Source organism: Aotus nancymaae, unplaced genomic scaffold (assembly GCF_030222135.1).
Source record: "Aotus nancymaae isolate 86718 unplaced genomic scaffold, 86718_ANA_hifiasm-v0.15.2.pri h1tg000029l, whole genome shotgun sequence".
Lineage (NCBI taxonomy): Eukaryota > Metazoa > Chordata > Mammalia > Primates > Aotidae > Aotus > Aotus nancymaae.
This window is the reverse complement of record NW_026988442.1, coordinates 29,269,080-29,290,635: the sequence shown is the minus strand read 5'-3', so window position 1 is coordinate 29,290,635 and position 21,556 is coordinate 29,269,080. Positions and strand designations below refer to the sequence as shown.

Here is a 21,556-nt window from a genome sequence, read left to right as displayed (position 1 = left end):
TGAATGAATGGATTGTGTAGATGGTTAGCAAATGCTTTCCCTGCCATCTTAATGCCCTTAAATCATTTAGCTGCACCACTCCAAGCCTCCTCTGGCCAGGGAGCATGAATCTTAGAAGCAATATCATCTGACCAGGAGGGTGGTGATTCAAATTCAAATCCGAACCTGGAGGTTCAAATTCGGTCTGTCTCTGCCACTTAACAGCTGGGTTTAGATAAATCGCTTAATCTTTCTCGGCTTTATTTTTCACATTAATCCTGAACTTGTGGCGATGTGGTGAGGATCTAGATAGGAACTAAATAGGAAAAAACCCAAGCGAATTCAGCGCTTTTGTTTTGAAGCTATCTTTTCTTTTTCTTTCACAATCGCGCCTTCCCAAGCCTCGTCACCCCTGCCCTTCTCACTAAGAACGTCAATACCTCCCTCGCAGCCGATCTGGGGGGGCTTGCAGGTTGCTGAGCCCTCGAGCACGCAGATATTTCCTTTCTCTAAAAGGGAAGGAAAAGAGCCTCCCCGGCCACGGGTCGCGCAGGTCCCGGGAGCCGGCGTCAGCGGCGGCGTCTGTGCGTGCCCGCGCGCCTGCGCATCAGCACCAGGGGACGGGAAGGGGGTGAAGAAGGGGCCGGCCTTCAAGCGACAGCGACGCAAGATGGCAGCCACCACGGGCTCGGGTGAGCGGGGGCGCCGGGCTCGGCCGGCCAAGGGGGCACGGGCTTGGGCCGGAGGCTGGGGACTCTCAAAGGCTCTTGCAGCGGGGCCAGGGTCCCCGCGCCGCCTCTGTCTGCTGGGCTCCGCGGCAGCCACCGGCGCGGCCTGACTGGGGGAGGAGGAGCAGGCGGTGGCCGGAAGCACGGGCGGGGGCCTGAGGGACCTGTGGGCGGTGCGGCGAGGCCCTGAGGCTCCCCCGGGAGGCGTGAGGGCCCCGCTGCGCTGCCGGGGAGAGCCGGAGTGGGTGAGGAGCGATCTCCGAGGCACTCCTGAGGATACCGGGGCTGGCGATTCTTTAGAGGCGATAGAGGGGTCCCCTAGAGGGGGAGGCGCCCCACAGCGGATGGAAGTCCCATACTGGGTGCCAGGGGTGCGGCTGAGCGGGGCCTTGGGATGTCTGTCTGGAGGGGACATCAGAGAAGCCCCTCAGGCTGGATGGGAGGAGGAAACGGGATCCTGAGGGGGTGACTTGAGAGGATCCCCTATTGGTTGAGGGGACGGCTCCGGTGTTAGTTTTAAGAGATGGGGTTAGCTGAGGAAATACCTCTGTTGACTAGAAAGGAGGAGCCTTGGAGCGGCTGCATTTGGGGAGAACTAAGGGAATCTCCGCAGGATAAAGTGAGAAGGGAGAAAAGGATTCAGATGCCAAAGGGACCTGATTGGAGTGATAGTGAAATGACCCCATCATTACCAGTCCCCTCCCTGTTCGAGGAGACAGATGGATTGCTCCAAGTGAGGTTTCAGGGGGCAAGGTCCAAGTGGGGCACTTGGTGGAAGACTCTGATATTGGATGAGGAAGAACTGGTGAATTGAGAACCCCGAGGGTATCTCTTTGGGAGTGGGAATTCAACTGAGGGAAGCCCCTGAAATTAGTGAGTGGAAAAAGGTCGGGTTCCAGAGATGTTTCTTGTAAAGGAGAAAAGTCTCCTCTTCTTGAATTGAATGAGGGAAGCATACCCTAGAAGTGTCTTTTCTGTGGAGACGCTCACTCTCAGCCACTCCTTTGATAATTGGGACAGATATGTGGCTGATGGGAGTAGGGAAATGAACAAATAAAATGGGAACTCTTGGGTGACGCTGCACCCTCAGGTGCCTGGCAGTGAAGTTGGCCAAGGAGGTTCTCTCAGATGGGATGAAGATGGGTTACCTCTGATGGAGGAAGCAAACAGGGCCACAGTGTTCCCCACTATGGGCCTGCAGGGACACCAGCCTGCAGCTGGACACTGCTGTCTAGTGGAATACAAGAGCACTTGGGGTGGTTTAGATAACATAGAACAGGCTTTGAGGTGCCCGAAAATGGACTTCCCAAAATTCTTTTGTCTGTTTATTCAACAGATATTTACAGAGGGCCTATTATGTCCCATCGTGGATAGCAAACAAAATGGACACAGTCTCTGTCCTTCAGGAGCTTCCATTCAAGACAGGGAGAAGGCTGTTAAGAAGTAAATAATAAGACAATTTCAGATAGCAGTAAGTGCTACGGAGGAAATTGCGTGAGACGATAAACAGTGTATGGAGAGCCTGCGTACAGCAATCATTGGGGTATTTTAAGGCCACAGCAGCAGCTTCCCGCAGTGTTGGGAAGGAATTGGTGATCCAAGGGAAATAGGGTGAGGGGAATTCTTTACAAATGTTGCTCCTCTGTGGTCTCAAGGAGCCTTACTTGTCGGTTGGTTGGGGTGAGAATAAAAGAAATTGAATGTAGGGGATCTGACTGAAGTGACCCACGACAAGCTGCCTTTTGCATTTAAAACAGTGGGGTCTTCTTGCAGCACAGGGGAGACCATGAATCTTTTAACTCGATTTTGGTTTCAGCTGGAACAGTGCTGAGTCAATTCATTTACCATGACACTGCCCCAGGCACTCCCAGAAGAGAGATTCTGAGTCAGGCCAGACTGCTGGGGAAACTTCTCACCAGAATAATGATCCTGCCTGGTGGTAATGAACCGAGAGGCCCGGTGTGCTGGTGGTAACTAGCAATAAGGTGCTGTTGCAGCTCAGCCCTGTTTGCAGTCACTCGGTTGGCTACCTACAATCTGGGTTAATAGCTGCCCAATTCTAACTTCTTGAGACCCTGACAGTTGAAGAGTGAGTGCTTCATAAATGGCTATGGTGATCAGATAAAATGTCAGCTGCTGTCTAGTGGAATACAAGAGCACTTGGGATGGTTCAGATAATGTAGAACAGGCTTTGAGGTGCCCTAAAATGGACTTCCCAAAATTCTTTTGTCCATTTATTCAACAGATATTTACTGAGGGCCTATTATGTCCCATCGTGGATAGCAAACAAAATGGACATAGTCTGTCCTTCAGGAGATTCCATTCAAGTCAGGGAGAAGGCTGTTAAGAAGTAAATAATAAGACTATTTCAGATAGCAGTAAGTGCTATGGAGGAAATTGTGTGAGACGATAAACAGTGTCTGGAGAAGTGGCCAGGGAAGGCTTCTCTGAGAAAGTGGCATTTCAACTGAGGCAAATAATGGAAAGGGCCAGCCCTACAGTGTCATAGGCAGGAGAGAGGGCGGACTGTGAGTGCAAAGGCCCTTTGGTGGGACTGAGCTTGGCATGTTGAAAAAACAATAAAAGGCCTTAGTGTTCAAGCAAGGCTTGTTAAGGAGATGAGTTGGAGAGACTTGGCTTTGGATTTTACTTGGTGTGAGGGGAAGCCATCAAACAAGTGTCTGGTATGAAGTAAGCACTCAGTAAATATTTGTTGAATGAATGAATAAGAGTCTTAAAAAGAGGGGTATGACAAGGTCTGACCTTCCTCTAGGCAGTGAAAAGAGTGCCAGGTGCTGAGTGAAGCAGACCTTACTTGGGTTAAACTAAAATGAGTTACAGGCCTCTTGGCTTTCTGAAGTCTTCCAGGTGTGGTCAGGGGCCCTGAGGCCTTCCTTAGTCAGGTTTAGAGTGAGGCTCTTGATTAACCTGTGCCTCTGGTTGCCAGGAAACAGCTGTGAAGCCTTTGAGTTCCTGTAAGGGCTGAACTTAGTTTTTTATGGTCACTGCTTTCAGCTTTTGGCTACACCACCTTCCCACTTCCTTTGGTTCTGCAATGTGTGATATCTACATATGTCTTAGAGGGTGGAACTGTGAAAAGCCTACCACAGATCCTCAGAATGCCCATGTTGTGACAGGTGACTTCCTCCTGCCTTGGCCAGGATTGCAGCACATCAAATAGTGGCCCTTGGTTGCCAGGCCCTTCCTCTCACTCAGCAGCCCATGGGCTTGCCCGACATTTAATCAGAAAGTAAGTGCCAGAGGGGTAAGCCCTGGTGGGGCTTGATTTTAAATTTGCGTACACTGAAGTGACCTCATATGCACATTCAGCTTATAAAAAATTAACCACGTGGGCAGTGGAGATTAGTCTTCCCTTCTATTCGGGTGTCTTCTCCAGAGAGAGCTGGAAATGAATGAAAACTCGTAGTCCTTTAGTTGGTCTCAGTTCCCGTGTGTCTCACTGTGTGAGCACCTTATGCCAGTTGGAATTAAGTGCCTTTTGTACAACATGGGCTCTACTCTCAAGAGAACAGCTTCACATTGTGCTCAGCCAAAGAAATAGCAGCCTGCCCCAGTGATGGAGGGGAAACTGGCTTTGTTGGAGTAGTGCAAGCTATTATTTTCTTAAGGGATTACCAAGGTTAATTTTGATGGTCATAATTTCCCCCTCCACATTCACTTAAAACCACTCTATTTCCCTCACCATATTCTCTTTTCTGTTCATATTTCTGTCCCTCCCACCTCCCCCCAAATTGTAGCTCTGTAGTAATTTGATAAAAGTTGAATACAAAATATGAAGTCAGGAATCCTCTGCCCACCTCCCCCCAAATTGTAGCTCTGTAGTAATTTGATAAAAGTTGAACACAAAATATGAAATCAGGAATCCTCTGCTTAATTTTGAAGGGCCACAGTGAAGTTTAGAGCAGCACATTTGACGAAGTAAATATTTGAATACTGTTACTTTTATATTGTGGATGGTGCTTTAGTGTGCCCCACAGACTTCAACTTACCTGTGATGTTGTCTCATTTAACTCTCCACAGCCCAGTCACCAGCCAGCGGGTCAGTATCTGCCCCACAGGATTACTGAGGGAAGAGCCAAAAGCCAGGAAAGACTGGTGATGCTCCGACTAGAGCCAGGCTTGTGTGTGTGTGTGTGTGTGTGTGTGTGTGTGATGGAGTTTCACTCTTGTTGCCTGGGGTGGAGTGCAATGGCTCAATCTCAGCCCACCCCAACCTCTGCCTCCCAGGTTCAAGCTATTCTCCTGCCTCAGCCTCCTCAGTAGCTGGGATTACAAGCATGCACCACCATGCCCAGCTAATTTTATATTTTTAGTAGAGATGGGGTTTCTCCATGTTGGTCAGGCTGGTCTCAAACTCAGGACCTCAGGTGATCCTCTCACCTCAGCCTCCCAAAGTGCTGGGATTACGGGCGTGAGCCACCGCACCTGGCCCTCAAGCCCAGGCATTTTTCACTCTGGTTCCCTCCCCAGCCTGCCCCAGTACCTTAGGAAGGAAATAGAAAAAGCGTGGATTTAGGGATATGTTCTTCCTAGGTCTTGGAGTGTTTAATCTTGGAGAGAGAAAGGGCTTTAATAAGAAGTGTCAGGAACCCTTTTATAGCATCTCTGGCCACTGTTTGTCCTCCTCTGGGTTATATGCTATCCAAGGAAAGTGAGGTCTGTTTTTAAGGAAGCATTTGCTTATATTTTATACTGAATAACTCACACCTCTTGGACTTGGATCCCCATCACATCATGTATAAAGTAGTTCCTCATCCTTATTTACATGCAAGCCATCAGACTTCTTTTCAAGTTGCACTCCTAGGGTTTAGTAAGTGGTAGACACTGTATTAACTACATGATCTCACTTGTCACAGCAACCCATTGAGGCAGGTATCTATTGTGAAGGTGAGGAACAGGCCGGGAGAGAAGTGACTAGCCTGAGGTGCAAAGCCGGAATGCCAAATTGGGACAGTGATGCTTCAGGATGGCCTTATGATCGTTCTTCCAGCCCTCATTGCCTATTCTCTGAGGTAGGCATCTCAAGCATCTTCAGCCATTGGGATGTCTGTTATTACTCCTGCCTCGGCTGATTAGTTTATTCATGGGTGGATAGCAATGGCCTCTCAAGTAGTAGTCTTTCCTCATCTTCACATCCACCCTATCACAAGTCCAGTAGGTGCAACCTCAGAATAAATGCCAAATCCTCCTTTCTGTCTCCACTGTTGTCATCCTAGTCTTACCAGAACCATCTTTCTGTTGCCTGGAAGATGGAAAAAGCCTCTTGCTTTCAGTCTTGCCCTTTCCATTTTCTATACAGGAGACAGAATGATCTTTCACAGACATAAAACAGAAACCAGCACTCCCCTTCAGAAAGCCCTTCCCACTGCTCTTATTATGGAATAATCCATCCTTTTTCCGTGGCCCACAAGGCCCTGCCGCCCTGACTTCATGTGGTATCACACACACCTCTGATATTGCTGTGTCCCCAGATCTTCATGGGCCTGACTGCTGTAATTCAGGTCACAGCTACCCAGAAAGGCCATCCCTGAGCACTCCATTCAATAGAGTTTTTTTAGTCATTTTCACAGCTTCTTGTTTTATTCTCTTTCTCTAAAGCACTTAACCTTACCTAAGGTGTTATTATTTGTTGTGTTGCATATTTTCTATGCCTTTTCACTGGGGCAAGATTGTGTCTCATCCTCTGCTGTGTCCCTAACACCAGCACAGTTCTGGATGAAATAGTAGGTACTCAATAAATATTTGTCAATGTTGCAGTGAGTTAATTCAGGATCTCTTTGATGTATCCAGATGGATACATTTGACATTTGTGGAGAAACAATGTATCTAATAGGGCAGGGGCAAAAGTGGCTATTCACCCTTTCAAAAAACTAAAACTCTTACCCTTATTAGGTGGTATTCATAGAGGTACTTGATCATAGAATTAACTATCCTCCCCTTCCCCAGTTGTCCTGACTCATTTCCCACATCTTATTCTTTGTTTTCCCTCTTGTCAAAGAAAATCTGATGCTTGGCCTTGGTCACTGACCCTAACAGCAGAAGAACAGAGGGTCTTGCATTCTGTCACCAGCTGTTGTCACGTTGTTGGGCTGTAAAGAATGACAGGTTGTAGGCCAGGCATGGTGGCTCATGCCTGTAATCCCAGCACTTTGGGAGGCCAAGGCGGGTGGATCACTTGAGGTCAGGAGTTCGAGACCAGCCTGGCCAACATGGTGAAATCCCCATCTCTACTAAAAATACAAAAATTAGCCAGGCATGGTGTTAGGTGCCTGTAATCCCAGCTACTCAGGAGGCTAAGGCAGGAGAATCGCTTGAACCTGGGAGGTGGTTGCAGTGAGCCAAGATTGTACCATTGCACTCCAGCCTGGGCAACAAGAGTGAAACTCCATCTCAAAAATAAAAAAGAAAGAAAGAATGACAGGTTGCTACTAATTCTTCCCCTACAATTCCCCTAGAGCAATGGGTCTCAAACTAGTGTACTTCAGAGTCACCTGGAGGGCTTGTCAGATTCTTAGGCCCACCCTTGGAGTTTGAGATTCAGGAATTCTGGGATGAGGCCCGAGAATGTACATTTCTAGTGAGTTCCCAAATGAGGTCCAGGCTGCAGTCTGGGGACTAACTTGGAGAACCATTGCTCTAGAGAAGGAGAGAAAAAGATCTCCTGGGCAGCTAACTAGACAGCCAGACTACACTTGGCCGGTTGCTCAGAAATAAAAGTTACCTCCTTTTGACTTTATATCCAGTTTTCAGGGATGGTGAATCCCAGTGTATCACCTTCCAAACCTCCTCATTTTCTGAAGTGGGAGCAGCATCAGATTTCTAGCTCAGTTCCCTGTCTTCCCTGACTCGGCAACCAAACCAGTTTTAACTAGCAGCTTTCTTTTTAGGAGAAACCTCTGAGATTCTACCATTTTAATTCAAGACCTAGGCCAGGGTTTTCCAAGATTGACATGTTGTGGTAGCTGCTGCTTGGTGGTCATGATTTTCCCAGAAGATGTTTTAAAGGACTTCAGAATCCTTTTTGTGCCAGACATTTTAATATGTTGCTGTGTTTCAGATTACTGCATTAAATGTTTTACTGTGAGATGGTATAAAGCTCTATCAAATATTCATGCTTTTTCAACCTGGTTGCCGTATTTTGTTTGTAGTATCCTGCAACTGCTGACTTTTCAGTTTATATTTAGCTAAGAGAATAACCGGCTGACTTTTGATACTGACACGGATCCAGGAAAAAGCCTTCTGGAAAGAATAATTCTGCAGTAATAGGAACAAAGATTTTCTTCAAAAAGTCTTGGATTACTATGATATTTTAGCACCTTGGTGAAGTTTTCTTAACATTTTCATGGTTTACTTTTTAATAGTCTATTTGATTATACTTATCATTAGCTATAGAGTTTCCTAGCTATTATAGAGCCTGTAGGTCTCTTGGTTTTGCAAGAGTATAAGAGTCTTCCCCCCACTCCCCCGAGTCTCTGTTGCCCAGGCTGAAGTACAGTGGCATGATCTCAGCTCACTGAAACCTCCACCTCCCAGGTTCAAGTGATTCTTGTGTCTCAGCCTCCCGAGTAGCTGGGATTACAGAAGTGCACCACCACAACCAAATAGTTTTTGTATTTTTAGTAGAGATGGGGTTTCACCATGTTGGCCAGGCTGGTCTCAAACTCCTGACCTCAGGTGATCTGCCACCTCGGCTTCCCAAAGTGCTGAGATTACAGGTATGAGCCACCGAGCCTGGCCTACAAGAGTCCATTTTTATGTCCTCCGTATACTTAATGCTGTTTCTCCAGCTGCTTTTTTGGTGTCAGATTCACAAAGAAATATTGGGAATCTTAAAATTTATGTTGGTTCAATTGATTAAAGTGCCAGAGAATCAAAACATATGTTTGAGTATTCTTGGGTTTTCTCATCTCCTATACTTCTGTTCTTTGGCATATGTGGGTTTAATTTTTTAATATATTCACTAAAATGTTTTGTTTAATGTATCATGATTTTGAACTTAAACTCTATTTAGGATAGGATGAGCTTCTCACTTGTCACTGATACATCCATATGTCTGCAGGATCTCTGAATTCCAACAATATTTGCACTTCTGTCCCTGGAGTAGACCCTGAAGTTCTATAACTAGAGTGTGGTTAGGCTATTTGGAATTAAATGGTCTTTTGTTTTGTAGAAAATATTGATATATTAACTTTATATGCAGTTTTTGAATGGTTTGAAGTGTTAGTAACTTGCTTTCATGCACATTTTATGAAACAAAGTTCATGAATTCTTTCACTTGCGTGGTTTGGGTGGGAAGCCAGTTTTCCCTCATTAAGAAAAAAAAAGGTGTACGTTTCCCTAAAATTCGCATTCATTACAAATAAAACTAGGCTGGGAGCAGTGGCTCATACCTGTAATCCCAGCACTTTAGGATGCCGAGGCAGGTGGATCACTTGAGGTCAGGCATTTGAGACCAGCCTGACCAACATGGAGAAACCCCATCTCTACTAAAAATACAAAAATCAGCTGGGCATGGTGGCATGCACCTGTACTCCCAGCTACTCAGGAGGCTGAGGCAGGAGAATTGCTTGAACCTGGGAGGTGGAGGTTGCAGTGAGCCAAGATTGCACCACTGCACTCCAGTCTGGGTGACAGAGCAAGACTCTATCTCAAAAAATAAATAAAAATAGTTATCAAATTTTACTTATCTCAAAATAAAAACACCTTAGGTATGCCAGTTATATGGTATCAGTATCTAATAGGAAAGGAAGGAGATACTGCCATTTCTTTTTTTTTTTTTTTTCTTTTTGAGATGGAGTCTCGCTCTCTTGCCATGCTGGAGTGCAGTGGTGGCTCACTGCAACCTCCACCTCCTGGATTCAGGTGATTCTCCTGCCTCAGCCTTCTGAGTAGCTGGGATTACAGGCACCTGCCACCACGCCTGGCTAATTTTTGTATTTTTAGTAGAGATGGGGCTTCATCATGTTGGCCAGGCTGGTCTCGATCTCCTGACCCTATAATCTGCCTGCCTCAGCCTCCCAAAGTGCTGGGATTACAGGCGTGAGCCACCGCGACTGGCCTGATACTGCCATTTCTTCAACCAGAAAACATTTATTGATATTGAGTACCATTATATGTCAGACAATATACCAGATTCTGGGGAGGCGGCATTGAATGAGTCACAGCTCTGACTTGAGAAACTTAGAGTGAGTCAGTCAATAAAAAAGAAAGAAAATGTAAAGAAAAAGTACAGCACAGGCCTGTGTGGAAGTCAAGGTGAATGGGACAGTGGGCTCTGAGAATGCCTCTCCTGACTGCCTGGCTTCTAATTAAGCTTTATAGCTTTTAGAATTATTATAGTTGTCCAAGCGCGGTGGCTCACGCCTGTAATCCCAGCACTTTGGGAGGCTGAGGTGGGTGGATCAGGAGATCAAGACCATCCTGGCCAACATGCTGAAACCCGTCTCTACTAAAAATACAAAAAATTAGCAAGGTTGTGGTGGCACACATCTGTAGTCCTCGCTTCTCAGGAGGCCGAGGCAGGAGAATTGCTTGAATCAGGGAGGCAGAGGTTGCAATGAGCCAAGATCATGCCACTGCACTCCAGCCTGGGTAACAGAGTGAGACTTCATCTCAAAAAAAAAACAAAAAAATTATAGTCAAGCCAGGCACGATGGCTGATTCCTGTAACCGTACCTTGGGAGACTGAGGCAGGTGGATCACTTGAGGCCAGGAGTTCGAGACCACCCTGGCCAACATGGTGAAACCCCATCTCTACTGAAAATTAGCTGGGTGTGGTGTCAGACACCTGTAATCCCAGCTACTTGGGTGACTGAGGTGCAAGAAACACTTGAACCCAGGAGACGGAGGCTGCAGTGAGCCAAAAATCACACCACTGCACTCTAGCCTCGGTGAACGAGTGAGACTCTGCCTCTTAATATATAATTTTTCTTGTCCATTAAAATTCATACCAAGCCCCTTTGCTAATCCTTATAATATTAAACTCCCTGTTAATGGTACTGTGAATGTTGCCCTCTTGTATTTTCAAAAATAAACCAGAATTAGAATTTTGTGACATTAAGAGTTATTCATTCTGAAATACTATTCCTAGCTAATACGCATCATTAATTTTTTTTTTTTTTTTTTTTTTTTTTTTTTTTTTTTGAGATGGAGTCTCGCTCTTTTGCCCAGGCTGGAGTGCAGTGGCACAATCCTGGCTAACTGCAACCTCTGCCTCCCAATTACAGGCATGTGCCACCACGCCAGACCTATTTTAGAGAAAATTCCCTTATCTTTTAGAGGATGATTAGACCATAGACCTAAGATCAAGTTCTGGCTCCACAACTCTCTAGCAATCTAGCTTTGTGCCCGAGCAAGTCACCTTGAACTTGAGTCAAGCAGGAATCACAGCACGCCTGCCTCCACAGGTGGCAAGGGACAATACATGAGGTAAGATCTGGAAAGCACTTTATGGAATACCTGGCACACAGTAAGCTTGCTGCTGAATCATCTCCATCAGCAAATTGTATTATCCATCATAAAACAAAAAAACCCTCACCCTATCTCCCCCTCCAGCTACTGTCTAATTTTTTTGTTGCTTAGTAACTCAGTCAGGGCACTGAGGAGCACCCTCTAAATCCCACAGTCAGTTCTCAGCTCCCAACCTATTACTGGAGCTTTGGGCAGCATCTGATCACTTCTTTTATTCTTGCTTCCCTGAGCCTTCGCTTCTCTTCTCACTGGCTGCTCTGCCTCACCTCCCTGACCTCCAGACTTTGGCAGCCAGGCCTCAGGGCACAGTCCACCTTTGAGGTCTTCTGTCTGCTCCATTCTCCAAGCAGTTTTACCCAGACCAAGGCTCTGAGTAAGCTGACAACTCTCCAATTTATATTCCCAATCAACTGCCTCTTAGACATCTCCATTTAGATGCCTAATAGGCATCTCACATTTAAAACACCTCCAAGACAGAATTCCCTTGCACTCTTCCTCAAAAAAACAAAAACTACCCACTCCTCAAGCTCAGTATATGGCACAAATACCACTCTGGCCAAAAATCTTGGAGTCATGATAAGTCTTTCCCTTATGCCCCATATCCAACCCATCTCCAAATCTATCCAACATCTGGGCATTTACACCATCTCCTCTCAACCACTGCTCCGAGACTCATTCATTCTTTCAATAAGTCTTTGAGTGCTTACTCCAGAGGGCAAAGCACACTGAGGCATTGGAGAGTTGGCAGTGAACAAAACAGATGAAGTTTTACTCTCATGGGGCTTAAGTTCAGACAGGAGACAGACAGTAAACAACCAATAAAGTGGAAATGAATATGTTTACAATGTCAAGTGGCAGTGAGTGCTATGAAGAAAAATAAAGCAAGATAAGGGGAGGGACAGTAAGGGAACTAGTCAGCCATTCACAGCTCTGGGACAGAGAATTCCAGGGTGAGGGACTAGCAAATGCAAAGGCAGGAAGTAGGAATGTCTCCTCAGAAACTTGGAGAAGGACTGGTGGCTGGAGGAGGATAGGGGAGCAAGGCAGAGTGGCACAAAATGGTGCTGGCAAAGCAGATGGGGCTCTGTTGGCCAGGTGACAAGTTTGGGGGTGCAATGGGAGGCCAAGAGTGGGCTTCCAGTAGGAGAGTGAGGGTGCCTAGTTTATCTTTAAGATCATCACTGGCCAAGTGCAGTGGCTCTGCCAGGAGGCGGAGGTTTCGGTGACCTGAGATCGCGTCACTGCACTCCAGCCTGGGCGATAGAGTGAGACTCTGTCTCAAAAGAAGAAAAAGAAAAATATATATATATATAGGAATAGAGCATTGCAGTTGGAATACATGCCATAGTAAACTATGTGCATGTCCAGGGAGACAGGAAGACAGAGGTTCTGTATCCTTACCAATTCTAATACGTTTCTTAAGATGTCACTTATCATCTGTATGAGTTTGCTAGTGCTGTCATGACAAAATGCCATAGACTGGGTGGGGGGCTTAAACAAATTTCTCACAGCTCTGGAAACTAGAAGTCCCGGACAAGGTGTCAGCAGGTTTTGTCACATTGTGAGGTACTGGGAATTAGGACTGCAATATATAAATTTGAGGGGGATACAGTTCAGCCCATAACACCATCTAGGAACAGGTACCTCAGTCATCAGCCTCCCTAATATGATTCTGTGCTCTTTTGATCTTCATTTTTATTTAGTGCAGGCTTATAAATTAACCAGTAGTAATGCACAGTGACTTTCCACCCCCCTGCCTAATTAGGATTATTAAATATTTAGATTGAACTCTTTTGAATAATAATTGTGTTGTCTGGCTTTTTGCCTATAATCCACCACTATCTTTCAGTTTTATGTTTGCTAGAGGAGACATAATCCAGCATCATTGAATAATCCAGTTGGCTACTCTGCAGATGAAAATGCCAGTATTTTCCAAACAAGCAATTCAAGTATGCTTGCAGGTTTTTGCTGTTTCCTTTCAAATGCCACATGTAGTACTATTTAATATTTTTCTTGCAGTCAACTGACTCTCTTGCTTACATTTTTTTTTTTTTTTGAGTTTTTTATTTTTTTGAGACAGAGTCTTGCTCTGTCGCCCAGGCTGGAGTGCAGCGGCATGATCTTGGCTCACTGCAACCTCTGCCTCCCAGGTTCAAGCAATTCTCCTGCCTCAGCCTCCCGAGTAGCTGGGACTACAGGCACCTGCCACCACGCTTGGCTAATTTTTTGTATTTTTAATAGAGATGGGGTTTCACCTTGTTAGCCAGGATGGTCTTGATCTCCTGACCTCCTGATTTGCCCGCCTCAGCCTCCCAAAGTGCTGGGATTACAGGCGTGAGCCACCGCGCCTGGCCGCTTACATTTATTTTAAAAGGAAACTTTTACCATTATTATAAATGGGAAGTTAGTATATTACTTGCCCTAAATAAGTTATTCTTAAACATACATGACTGTAAAATGAAGTGTTCAATTACATACCACCTAAAGTTGTCTAATATACCTCTACCAACTCTGTCCTTCAGTTGCTCAGACCAAAAACCCGGGAGCTGTAGTTGACTCTTCTCTCTTACACCTCACAGGCAACCTGATAGCAAATCTTAACAGCTCAAACCTCTAAAATGCCTAGAATTACTCTGTTCCTCACCCTTTCCTGCTGTCACCCTGGTCCAAGCGGTATTATCTTTTGCTAGAGTTATTGCAGCAGCCTCTTAGCTGCTTCTGCCCTTGCTCCCTTCACTCTCTTCCTCACACAGCAGTCTGAGGGATCCTATTAAAAACAAGTCAGATCATGTCACTCAGTAACAGTTGGCATCCTTAATCTCCTCTTGCTTGCTCATCTTCCTCACTTGATTTGAGCTAAATTGGCCTCCTTGCTGTCCTTTGACACCCTAAGCAAGCTTCTTTCTGTTTTAGGGCCTTTGCACTTGCTATTCACTCTGTCTCAAAGACTTTCCCCTCAGCTATCCATAAATCATGCCCTCTCACCTTCTTCAGGTCTTTAGTTATGACACCTGATTGCACTTTTTCTTGATCCCTCCATTTAAAAGTACAGTCACTCCCCTGTTACTCCCCGCTCCAGAACACCAGGATCTGTCATACTATATAATTTACATATTGATTTTTGTCCACTATATGCCTCCAACTAGATTATAAGCTGCATGAGGGCAGGCATTTTTGTTTTATTCACTACTTGTTCTTCAGTGCTTAGAAAAGTGTCTGATTTATAATAGATGCTCAAATGTTTATACCAATGGAATTAATGGCATGTGTCCTACACTTGGGGAAATACATATACTGGCAACACCTCCCACAATCTGGGGTCCCTTCAGTGAGCCTCTCTTCACAGTCACATGGTTAGTCCTATTTGTCTCTGAGAGTCTGGCCAATTGAGAACTCAGCATTTAAGGCAGAGAGCTTGAAACTCGACTGGATCCTGAGTTTTTTCTAGAGAAAATAGTGCATACGCTGAGGAAAATGGGGGATGAAGGAGAGACAGGCAGGGTTGGTTGGGAGAGCAACCCTAGGACAGATGACTTGTTCCCCAAGCACAGGAAGAAAGTTCATCTCTCTTCCCTCCCATACTGCATCCCTTGTCTGGCCCCTTGTTAGTTCTGTTCTGGAAGATTCCTAGAAATAGCTCAAACCTCAGCCTGAACCTGGGACTGTGGCCTGAACCTATGAGATGTTTTCATGCATTCCTTTCAAGAGCTACTTGCCAGGCTTTGGGATTTTTGGAAACAAATTAGAGAACCAGCTACTCCCTTTCAACTTTTTTGTAAGTTAAACGATAAACTATCGCTTAAATAACTGAAAAACAATAGAAAATTTTATCCTTGGTACCTTCAGTTGACTCTTAGTTGATTAAGAGGGTACCATTTTTATTTGCCATATCCATGGCGACTATTCCTCCTAAAGGCTGTTTGAGAGTCATGCCGGCAAATAATCATACTCTTAGCCACTTGTCTTGCAGGGTGCTTTTGTTAGCACTTGATATTGATGGTTTTCATCTCAAACTGGTTGACCCCAATTAATCGACATTTAGACATGTAAGCCCCTCATGAGGTTTGTCCAAGGGGTGGGAGTGGGTTTCTAAGTTTGGTTATCTAGCCCTGGTCACTTCACCTGTCACAGAACCATGTGCTCCTTCCCTCTGGTTGTGCTGGTTGATACTGATAACTTTAAAAGTGGCAAGTTAGAGGTGTGATAACTTTCCATGATTTTTTTGCATGTTAGAATCTTTATTCCCAGGGAATGATAATGAGCAGCTAGCTCTAGGCTTACAGGTTCCCCTGGAGTTGCTGGTATCTTGAATTTCTTTCCATTTATTTTAGGAGTAAAAGTCCCTCGCAATTTCCGACTGTTGGAAGAACTCGAAGAAGGCCAGAAAGGAGTAGGAGATGGCACAGTTAGCTGGGGTCTAGAAGATGACGAAGACATGACACTTACAAGATGGACAGGGATGATAATTGGGCCTCCAAGAGTAAGCGTCGAGCTACGGCTATAAATGTCAATGTCTTAAATTCACTGTGCCTCCTTTTAAAAAATATTAGCCTTATCACGGAAAAAAGCTCACCAATGGTATATTTTCTGAAATGTGGCTATTCTTTTTTGACCAGTTTCAGTTTATATATTTGAACATCCTCTGATGCTGTTTAACCCCTCTAAATGGTAAGCAAAACCTGTTTAGACTCATAGTGTGAATTTATATGACCATGTAGACAGTGAGGTGTGAGGTCATTGGACCCTCAGATGTCATTCAGAACAATCTCTGGGCTAACCAAATAACTAGGTCCTAGGTATAGCCAGCGTTCCTCAAGCCGGTCTCCAAATGAACTCTGGAAAGCCTTCCCACTTGTGGTTTTTATTTGCTGTCTCCCAGGTCTGCCATGCACCTGTATCCTAATTCCTTGGGTCATTCAGCAAAGGTCCATTGCCAGCCTGTCAGCTCCTGGTCTATTCCAGGCACTGCTAGACCCAGAGGCCTTTGCAAAGAAGACCAAGACAATGAGGATGGGGAAAACTGACCTCTTTTAGAACTTCCTGATTTGTGAGAGTTTCCAGTCTTCATAATGCCAGCCAACTGTTTTTTGAGGACACATAGTAAACCCTCAAAAAATGTCACTTAATTCTCACAAGACCCTATTGTTAGGTACTGCTTTTGTGTAATTGCATTCCATTTTACAGATGAGGAGACAGACTCAGAGGAGTGAAGTCTCTTGCCCAAAGTTACATAGCTGGTAACCCCAAAACGAGATCTGTCTGACTTCAGAGCTGTGCTCTTAACCACGGTGCCATGGTGTCTCCCTTTTGTTTACATTTTGAGTTTTTATTTGTTACCATTATAGAAGATACTAATCAAGTAGCAACTTGATGTAGGAGTCAAGAAATTGATTTCCATACTGTGACACACACTTCAGAGAAGCAGCAAGAGCTTCTGCCTGGATGTAGCAAGACCTGTCCTGTGTCTGTTTGTGTTTAAGTATGATGACAACATTCATTCATTCTTTTGATTATGTGCGAGACTCTGCACTAGGACTGTGGGACTAGAAAGACATGTAGGGCGTGGTCCCGGTTGGAACAGGGATGAGTGACGTGTCGTTCAGTGTTAGGACGCTAATGTTCACCTCAGATGGTCATCAACACTCATGGTGAATGATTGGCTTTGCCATTTAATATTGCTTCTATATTATTCTATATATTATTCTATATTCATTTTGTGACCCTATAGTTTTGTGGAGTTTTAAAAATATATACATTCAATCTATTTTTACTCACTTCTTTATCCTTTTTTTCCTATGAAAACCAGAATTTTTTGTCTGTTAAATACTGAGGAAAACCCAGTCTAGAAATCCTGTTTCTCCATGGAGATCGTTTTATTTGCTGTCTCTGAAGGTCCATTATATGCTGACTTCTTTGCCGCATATCTTCTCTTCCTAAGAATGGTTTGGGTTTCTTGAGGATGAGGACTGTGCTTCCCTCCTTACTTCCCAGAATACCTAGAAATGACTCCAAATGGGGTATTCAATAGATTTGTTAATCAACTTACTGATTTACAGGTTCTAAAATGTTGAAAATTGAACCAATATACCAATTGTGATACACTAAATACCACTGAATTGTACTTTCAAAAAAACACACAAAACAATGAACCAGTAAGTTCTGTTGAAAATATTTTATCCACCTAAAACAGCTTAGGCTACCCTGAGTTTTAGTTTATCTCTTTCCAAAAGAGGCTTTGGAAGTTGTAATGAGTAGCTGTGGTATGCCAGGTGTTTTCCGTATATTTGTTTTTAGTAACAGCTTTATTGGGATAGAATTTACCCTTTTAAATGTACAATTCAGTAGTCTTATCATATTCAGAGTTGGGCAACCATCACTAATTTCAGAACATTTTCATCGCCTTAAAAAGAATCCCCTGGGCCGAGCACTGTGGCTCACACCTGGAATCCCAGCACTTTGGGAGGCCAAGGTGGGTAGATCATAAAGTCAGGAGTTCGAGACCAGCCTGGCCATTGTGGTGAAACCCCGTCTCTACTAAAAGTACAAAATTAACTGGGCATGGCGGCGGGCGCCTGTAGTCCCAGCTACTTGGGAGGCTGAGGCAGGAGAATTGCTTGAACCTGGTAGGCAGAGGTTGCAGTGAGCCAAGATTGTGCCACTGCACTCCAGCCTGGGCGACAGAGCAAGACTCTGTCTTAAAAAAAAAAAAAAATACTCGTTGGTAGTCACTCCCTGTTCTCCCTCCCTCATCCCCCACTTCCCATCTTTGACAGTCATCAATCTACTTTCTAGCTCAATGAATTTGCCTTTTCTGAACGTTTATTTTGAATGGAATACTACAATATGTGGCCTTTTGTGACTGGCTTCCTTTACTCAGCATAATTTTTTCAAGGTTCAAGAGTATTGTAGCATCTGTCAATACTTTATTCTTCTTATGGCTGAATAATATTCCATTGTACAGATAAACCATATTTTGTTTATCCATTTGTTAGTTGATGAACATTTGGGTTGTTTCTACCTTTTGACTATTATAAATAATGCTTGCTAGGAACATTTATTTAGAGGTCTGTATGTGAATATATATTTTTTGTGTGTGTGTATGTGTGATGGAGTCAGGCTGGAGTGCAGTGGTGCGATCTCGGCTCACTGCAACCTCCGTCTACCAGGTTCAAGCAATTCTCCTGCCTCAGCCTCCCCAGTAGCTGGGACTACAGGCGCATGCCACTATGCACAGCTAATTTTTGTATTTTTAGTAGAGATAGGGTTTCACCATGTTGGCCAAGATGGTCTCAATCTCTTGACCTTGCGATCCACCTGCCTCGGCCTCCCAAAGTGCTGGGATTACAGGCGTGAGCCACCATGCCCGGCCATATTTGCTTTTTTTTTTTAGCTGCACCTGCTGGAATGGGATGGACATAGTTTTTTGTTTTTGGCTACCTAATTTGTCTTCCTTTGAAGATGGACATAGGTTTTTATTTGTTTGTTTGGTGACGGAGTCTTGCTCTGTTGTTGCCCAAGCTGGAATGCAGTGGCGTGATCTCAGCTTACTGCAACTGCCGCCTCCCAGGTTCAAGCAATTCTCTACCTCAGCCTCCTGAGTAGCTGGGATTACAGGCACCCACCACCACGTCCAGCTAATTTTTGTATTTTTAGTAGAGACGGGGTTTTACCATCTTGGCCAGGCTGGTCTTGAACTCCTGACCTCATGATCCACCCACCTTGGCCTCCTCAAGTACTGGGATTACAGACATGAGCCACTGCGCCTGGACAGACATACATATTTTCAATTCTCCTGGGTGTATACCTGGGAGTGGAATTGCTGGATCATATGGTAACTGTGTTGAACATTTTGAGGAAATGCCAAACTGTTTCCTAAAGTGACTGCACCATTTTACATTTCTGCTAGCAATACATGAGAATTCCTGTTTCTCCACATTCTCACCAACACTTGTTACTATCTTTTTTTTCCATTCTTTTCTTGTTACTATCTTTTGACCCCTGTAGTTTTTATTATCCTGGTTCCCCAAGGTTAAAAAGTAAGTCATAAAAGGAACTTTCTGCTTGTAGATACTTCCTGTGACCAATCTTTTATGATTAGCATATGAGCTATATGCTGTGTAACTGGAATATCCACAGTTATTAAGCATCTAAATAGAGCACTTGAGTAACTCATCTCCATATTATATTTTTGTTATTTTACTCAAAATTTTCCATCAAAATTTCAAAGGTTTGTACTGTATGATCCAGGAATTCTTCTAGGAACTTACTTTCCGGTTTCTCTTGAATGTATAGCCCAAAGGCAATGTACAAAATTATTTCCTGCAGCAGAATATTGGAAACAACGTTATTGTCTTTGAGTACACCATATTATGTCCTGTTTAGCTGTTGAACAATGAGACAGATGTATGTGTGCTGGAATGGAATGATCTCCGTGATATTGTGAAAAAGCAAATTACAAAGCAGTAGTCAGAGTATGCTGCCAGTTGGAGTGGGGGGCAGTGGGCAGAGGAAGAGGTCATCCATACACTTGTGCTGTGTGCTTAGAATACCTTTGGAGGAACAGAGAAGAAGCTGCTCACAGTGGTTGCCTTCTTCAGAAGGGAGCTGGCTGGTTTAGGGCTGGAGTGGAAAGGAAACTTACTTTTTACCATATACCCTTCTGTACCTTTGAATGTTTTGTGCTGTTTGAATAGTGCCCCCCAATTTTTTTTTTTTTTTTAAGAAAAGCAAATCCTCCAAGCCTAAAAACAAAGCTCTAACCCAACTACTCCTTGTGCAATTCTGGCAAATGTCTGGCTGTCCACAGCATTAGACATGGAATATTTCTGCTTTGACCACAGAAGTACTAACAATAGTCAAGTTATACAGAGCAGGGTTTTTCAACCTTGGCATATCGGGCTGCCTTTTTTCTTTGACATGGGGGTTCTGGGCCTGTGCATTGGAGGCTGTTCCGCAGCATCCCTGGCCTCTACTCACTAGATGCCAGCAGTACCCCCTGCCTCCATGGCAACAACCATGAATATGTCCAGGCAATGCTTGATCCTCCCTTCCCCTTCCCAGCAGAGGGCCAAAAATTGCCCTGGTTGAGAAGCATTGTTGTGCCTCTAGGGTTCTCCAAAATAGTGTTTTTTCTTTTTCTTTTTTTTGAGATAGAATCTTGCTCTGTTGCCCAGGCAGGAGTACAGTGGCCTAAACTGGGTTCACTGCAACCTCCACCTCCCAAATTCAAGCCATTCTCCTGCCTCAGCCTTCCGAGTAGCTGGGATTACAGATGTGTGCCACCACGCCCGGCTAATTTTTTGTATTTTTAGTACAGATGAGGTTTCACCATGTTGGCCACACTGGTCTCGAACTCCTGACCTCAGGTGATCTACCCACCTTGGCCTCCCAAAGTGCTGAGATTACAGGCATGAGCTACTGTGCCCGGCCAAAATAGTGTTTTATGTGTGGGTTAGAGCCTGGATGTGTGTTTATATGCTTACTTACCCTGAGTACTGGTACCCATGCTTCAGAGGAACCGAACATAATTACAGGGATGTATGAAGTAAAAGGCAAGTGATTCTTTCTCTGATTCATTGTGCTAACCATCGAATGAAAACTGTTAAGTTGGTGTGTGGTGTGTTTCTACCCACTTTTGCCGTGGGTATGCAAATGTAAATATATTTTTAAGAAAAATGGGATCTTCCTATGCATAATGTTTTACAGCTTAATTTTTTTCACTTAATAGATGGTGGACATCTTTCTATATGAGTGCATATTGACCTCTTTTTTTTAAAGCTTTTAGTTATATGACTGATTAATGAATATATTCTTGTAAAAATTTTCAGTGACAAAAGGCCAGGCGTGGTGACTCACGCCTGTAATCTCAGCCCTTTGGGAGACCAAGACAGGTGAATCACTTGAGGTCAGGAGTTCAAGACCAGCCTGGCCAATGTGGTGAAACCCTGTCTCTACTAAAAATACAAAAATTAGCCGGGTGTGGTGGCACACTCCTGTAGTCCCAGCTACTCGGGAGGCTAAGGAGGTAGAATCGCTTGAACCCGGGAGACAGAGGTTTCAGTGGACCGAGATCATACCACTGCATTCCAGCCTGGGTGACAGAGTCTCAAAAAAAAAAATTTTTTTTTTCAACAATACAGAGTATGTAGAATAAGAAGTTAACTTAGTGCCACTCTAACTCTTTGTGTCAGTCAGGAAAAGAGAAATCACACCAGGTAATTTTTTTCCCAGCTTTACTGAGGTATAATTGATAAATAAAAACTGTATATATCCAAGGTATACAATGTGATGATTTGATCTACATATACATTGTGTAATGATTACCACAACCAAATTAATCAATGCATCTGTAACCACAC

At 44.4% G+C, this 21,556-nt stretch overlaps 1 protein-coding gene across 5 annotated transcripts in view; it reads left to right on the top strand.

Moving 5' to 3' along the window:
* Nucleotides 1–596: 596 nt before the first annotated feature.
* Nucleotides 597–21,556, top strand: part of UBE2V1 (ubiquitin conjugating enzyme E2 V1) — a 30,748-nt gene continuing 9,788 nt past the window's right edge. Inside the window, exons 1-3 of one of the 5 annotated variants that reach the window (XM_064382514.1) lie at nt 603–671; nt 2,044–2,150; nt 15,530–15,678. In XM_064382514.1, the coding sequence (XP_064238584.1) occupies nt 2,090–2,150; nt 15,530–15,678 (210 nt within the window). In that variant the 5' untranslated portion in view covers nt 603–671; nt 2,044–2,089. Of the gene's footprint in view, nt 672–2,043; nt 2,179–11,138; nt 11,157–15,529; nt 15,867–21,556 lie in introns of those variants that run through there. The other 4 variants (XM_012467439.2, XM_012467441.2, XM_012467440.3 and 1 more) reach the window with 4 other exon arrangements.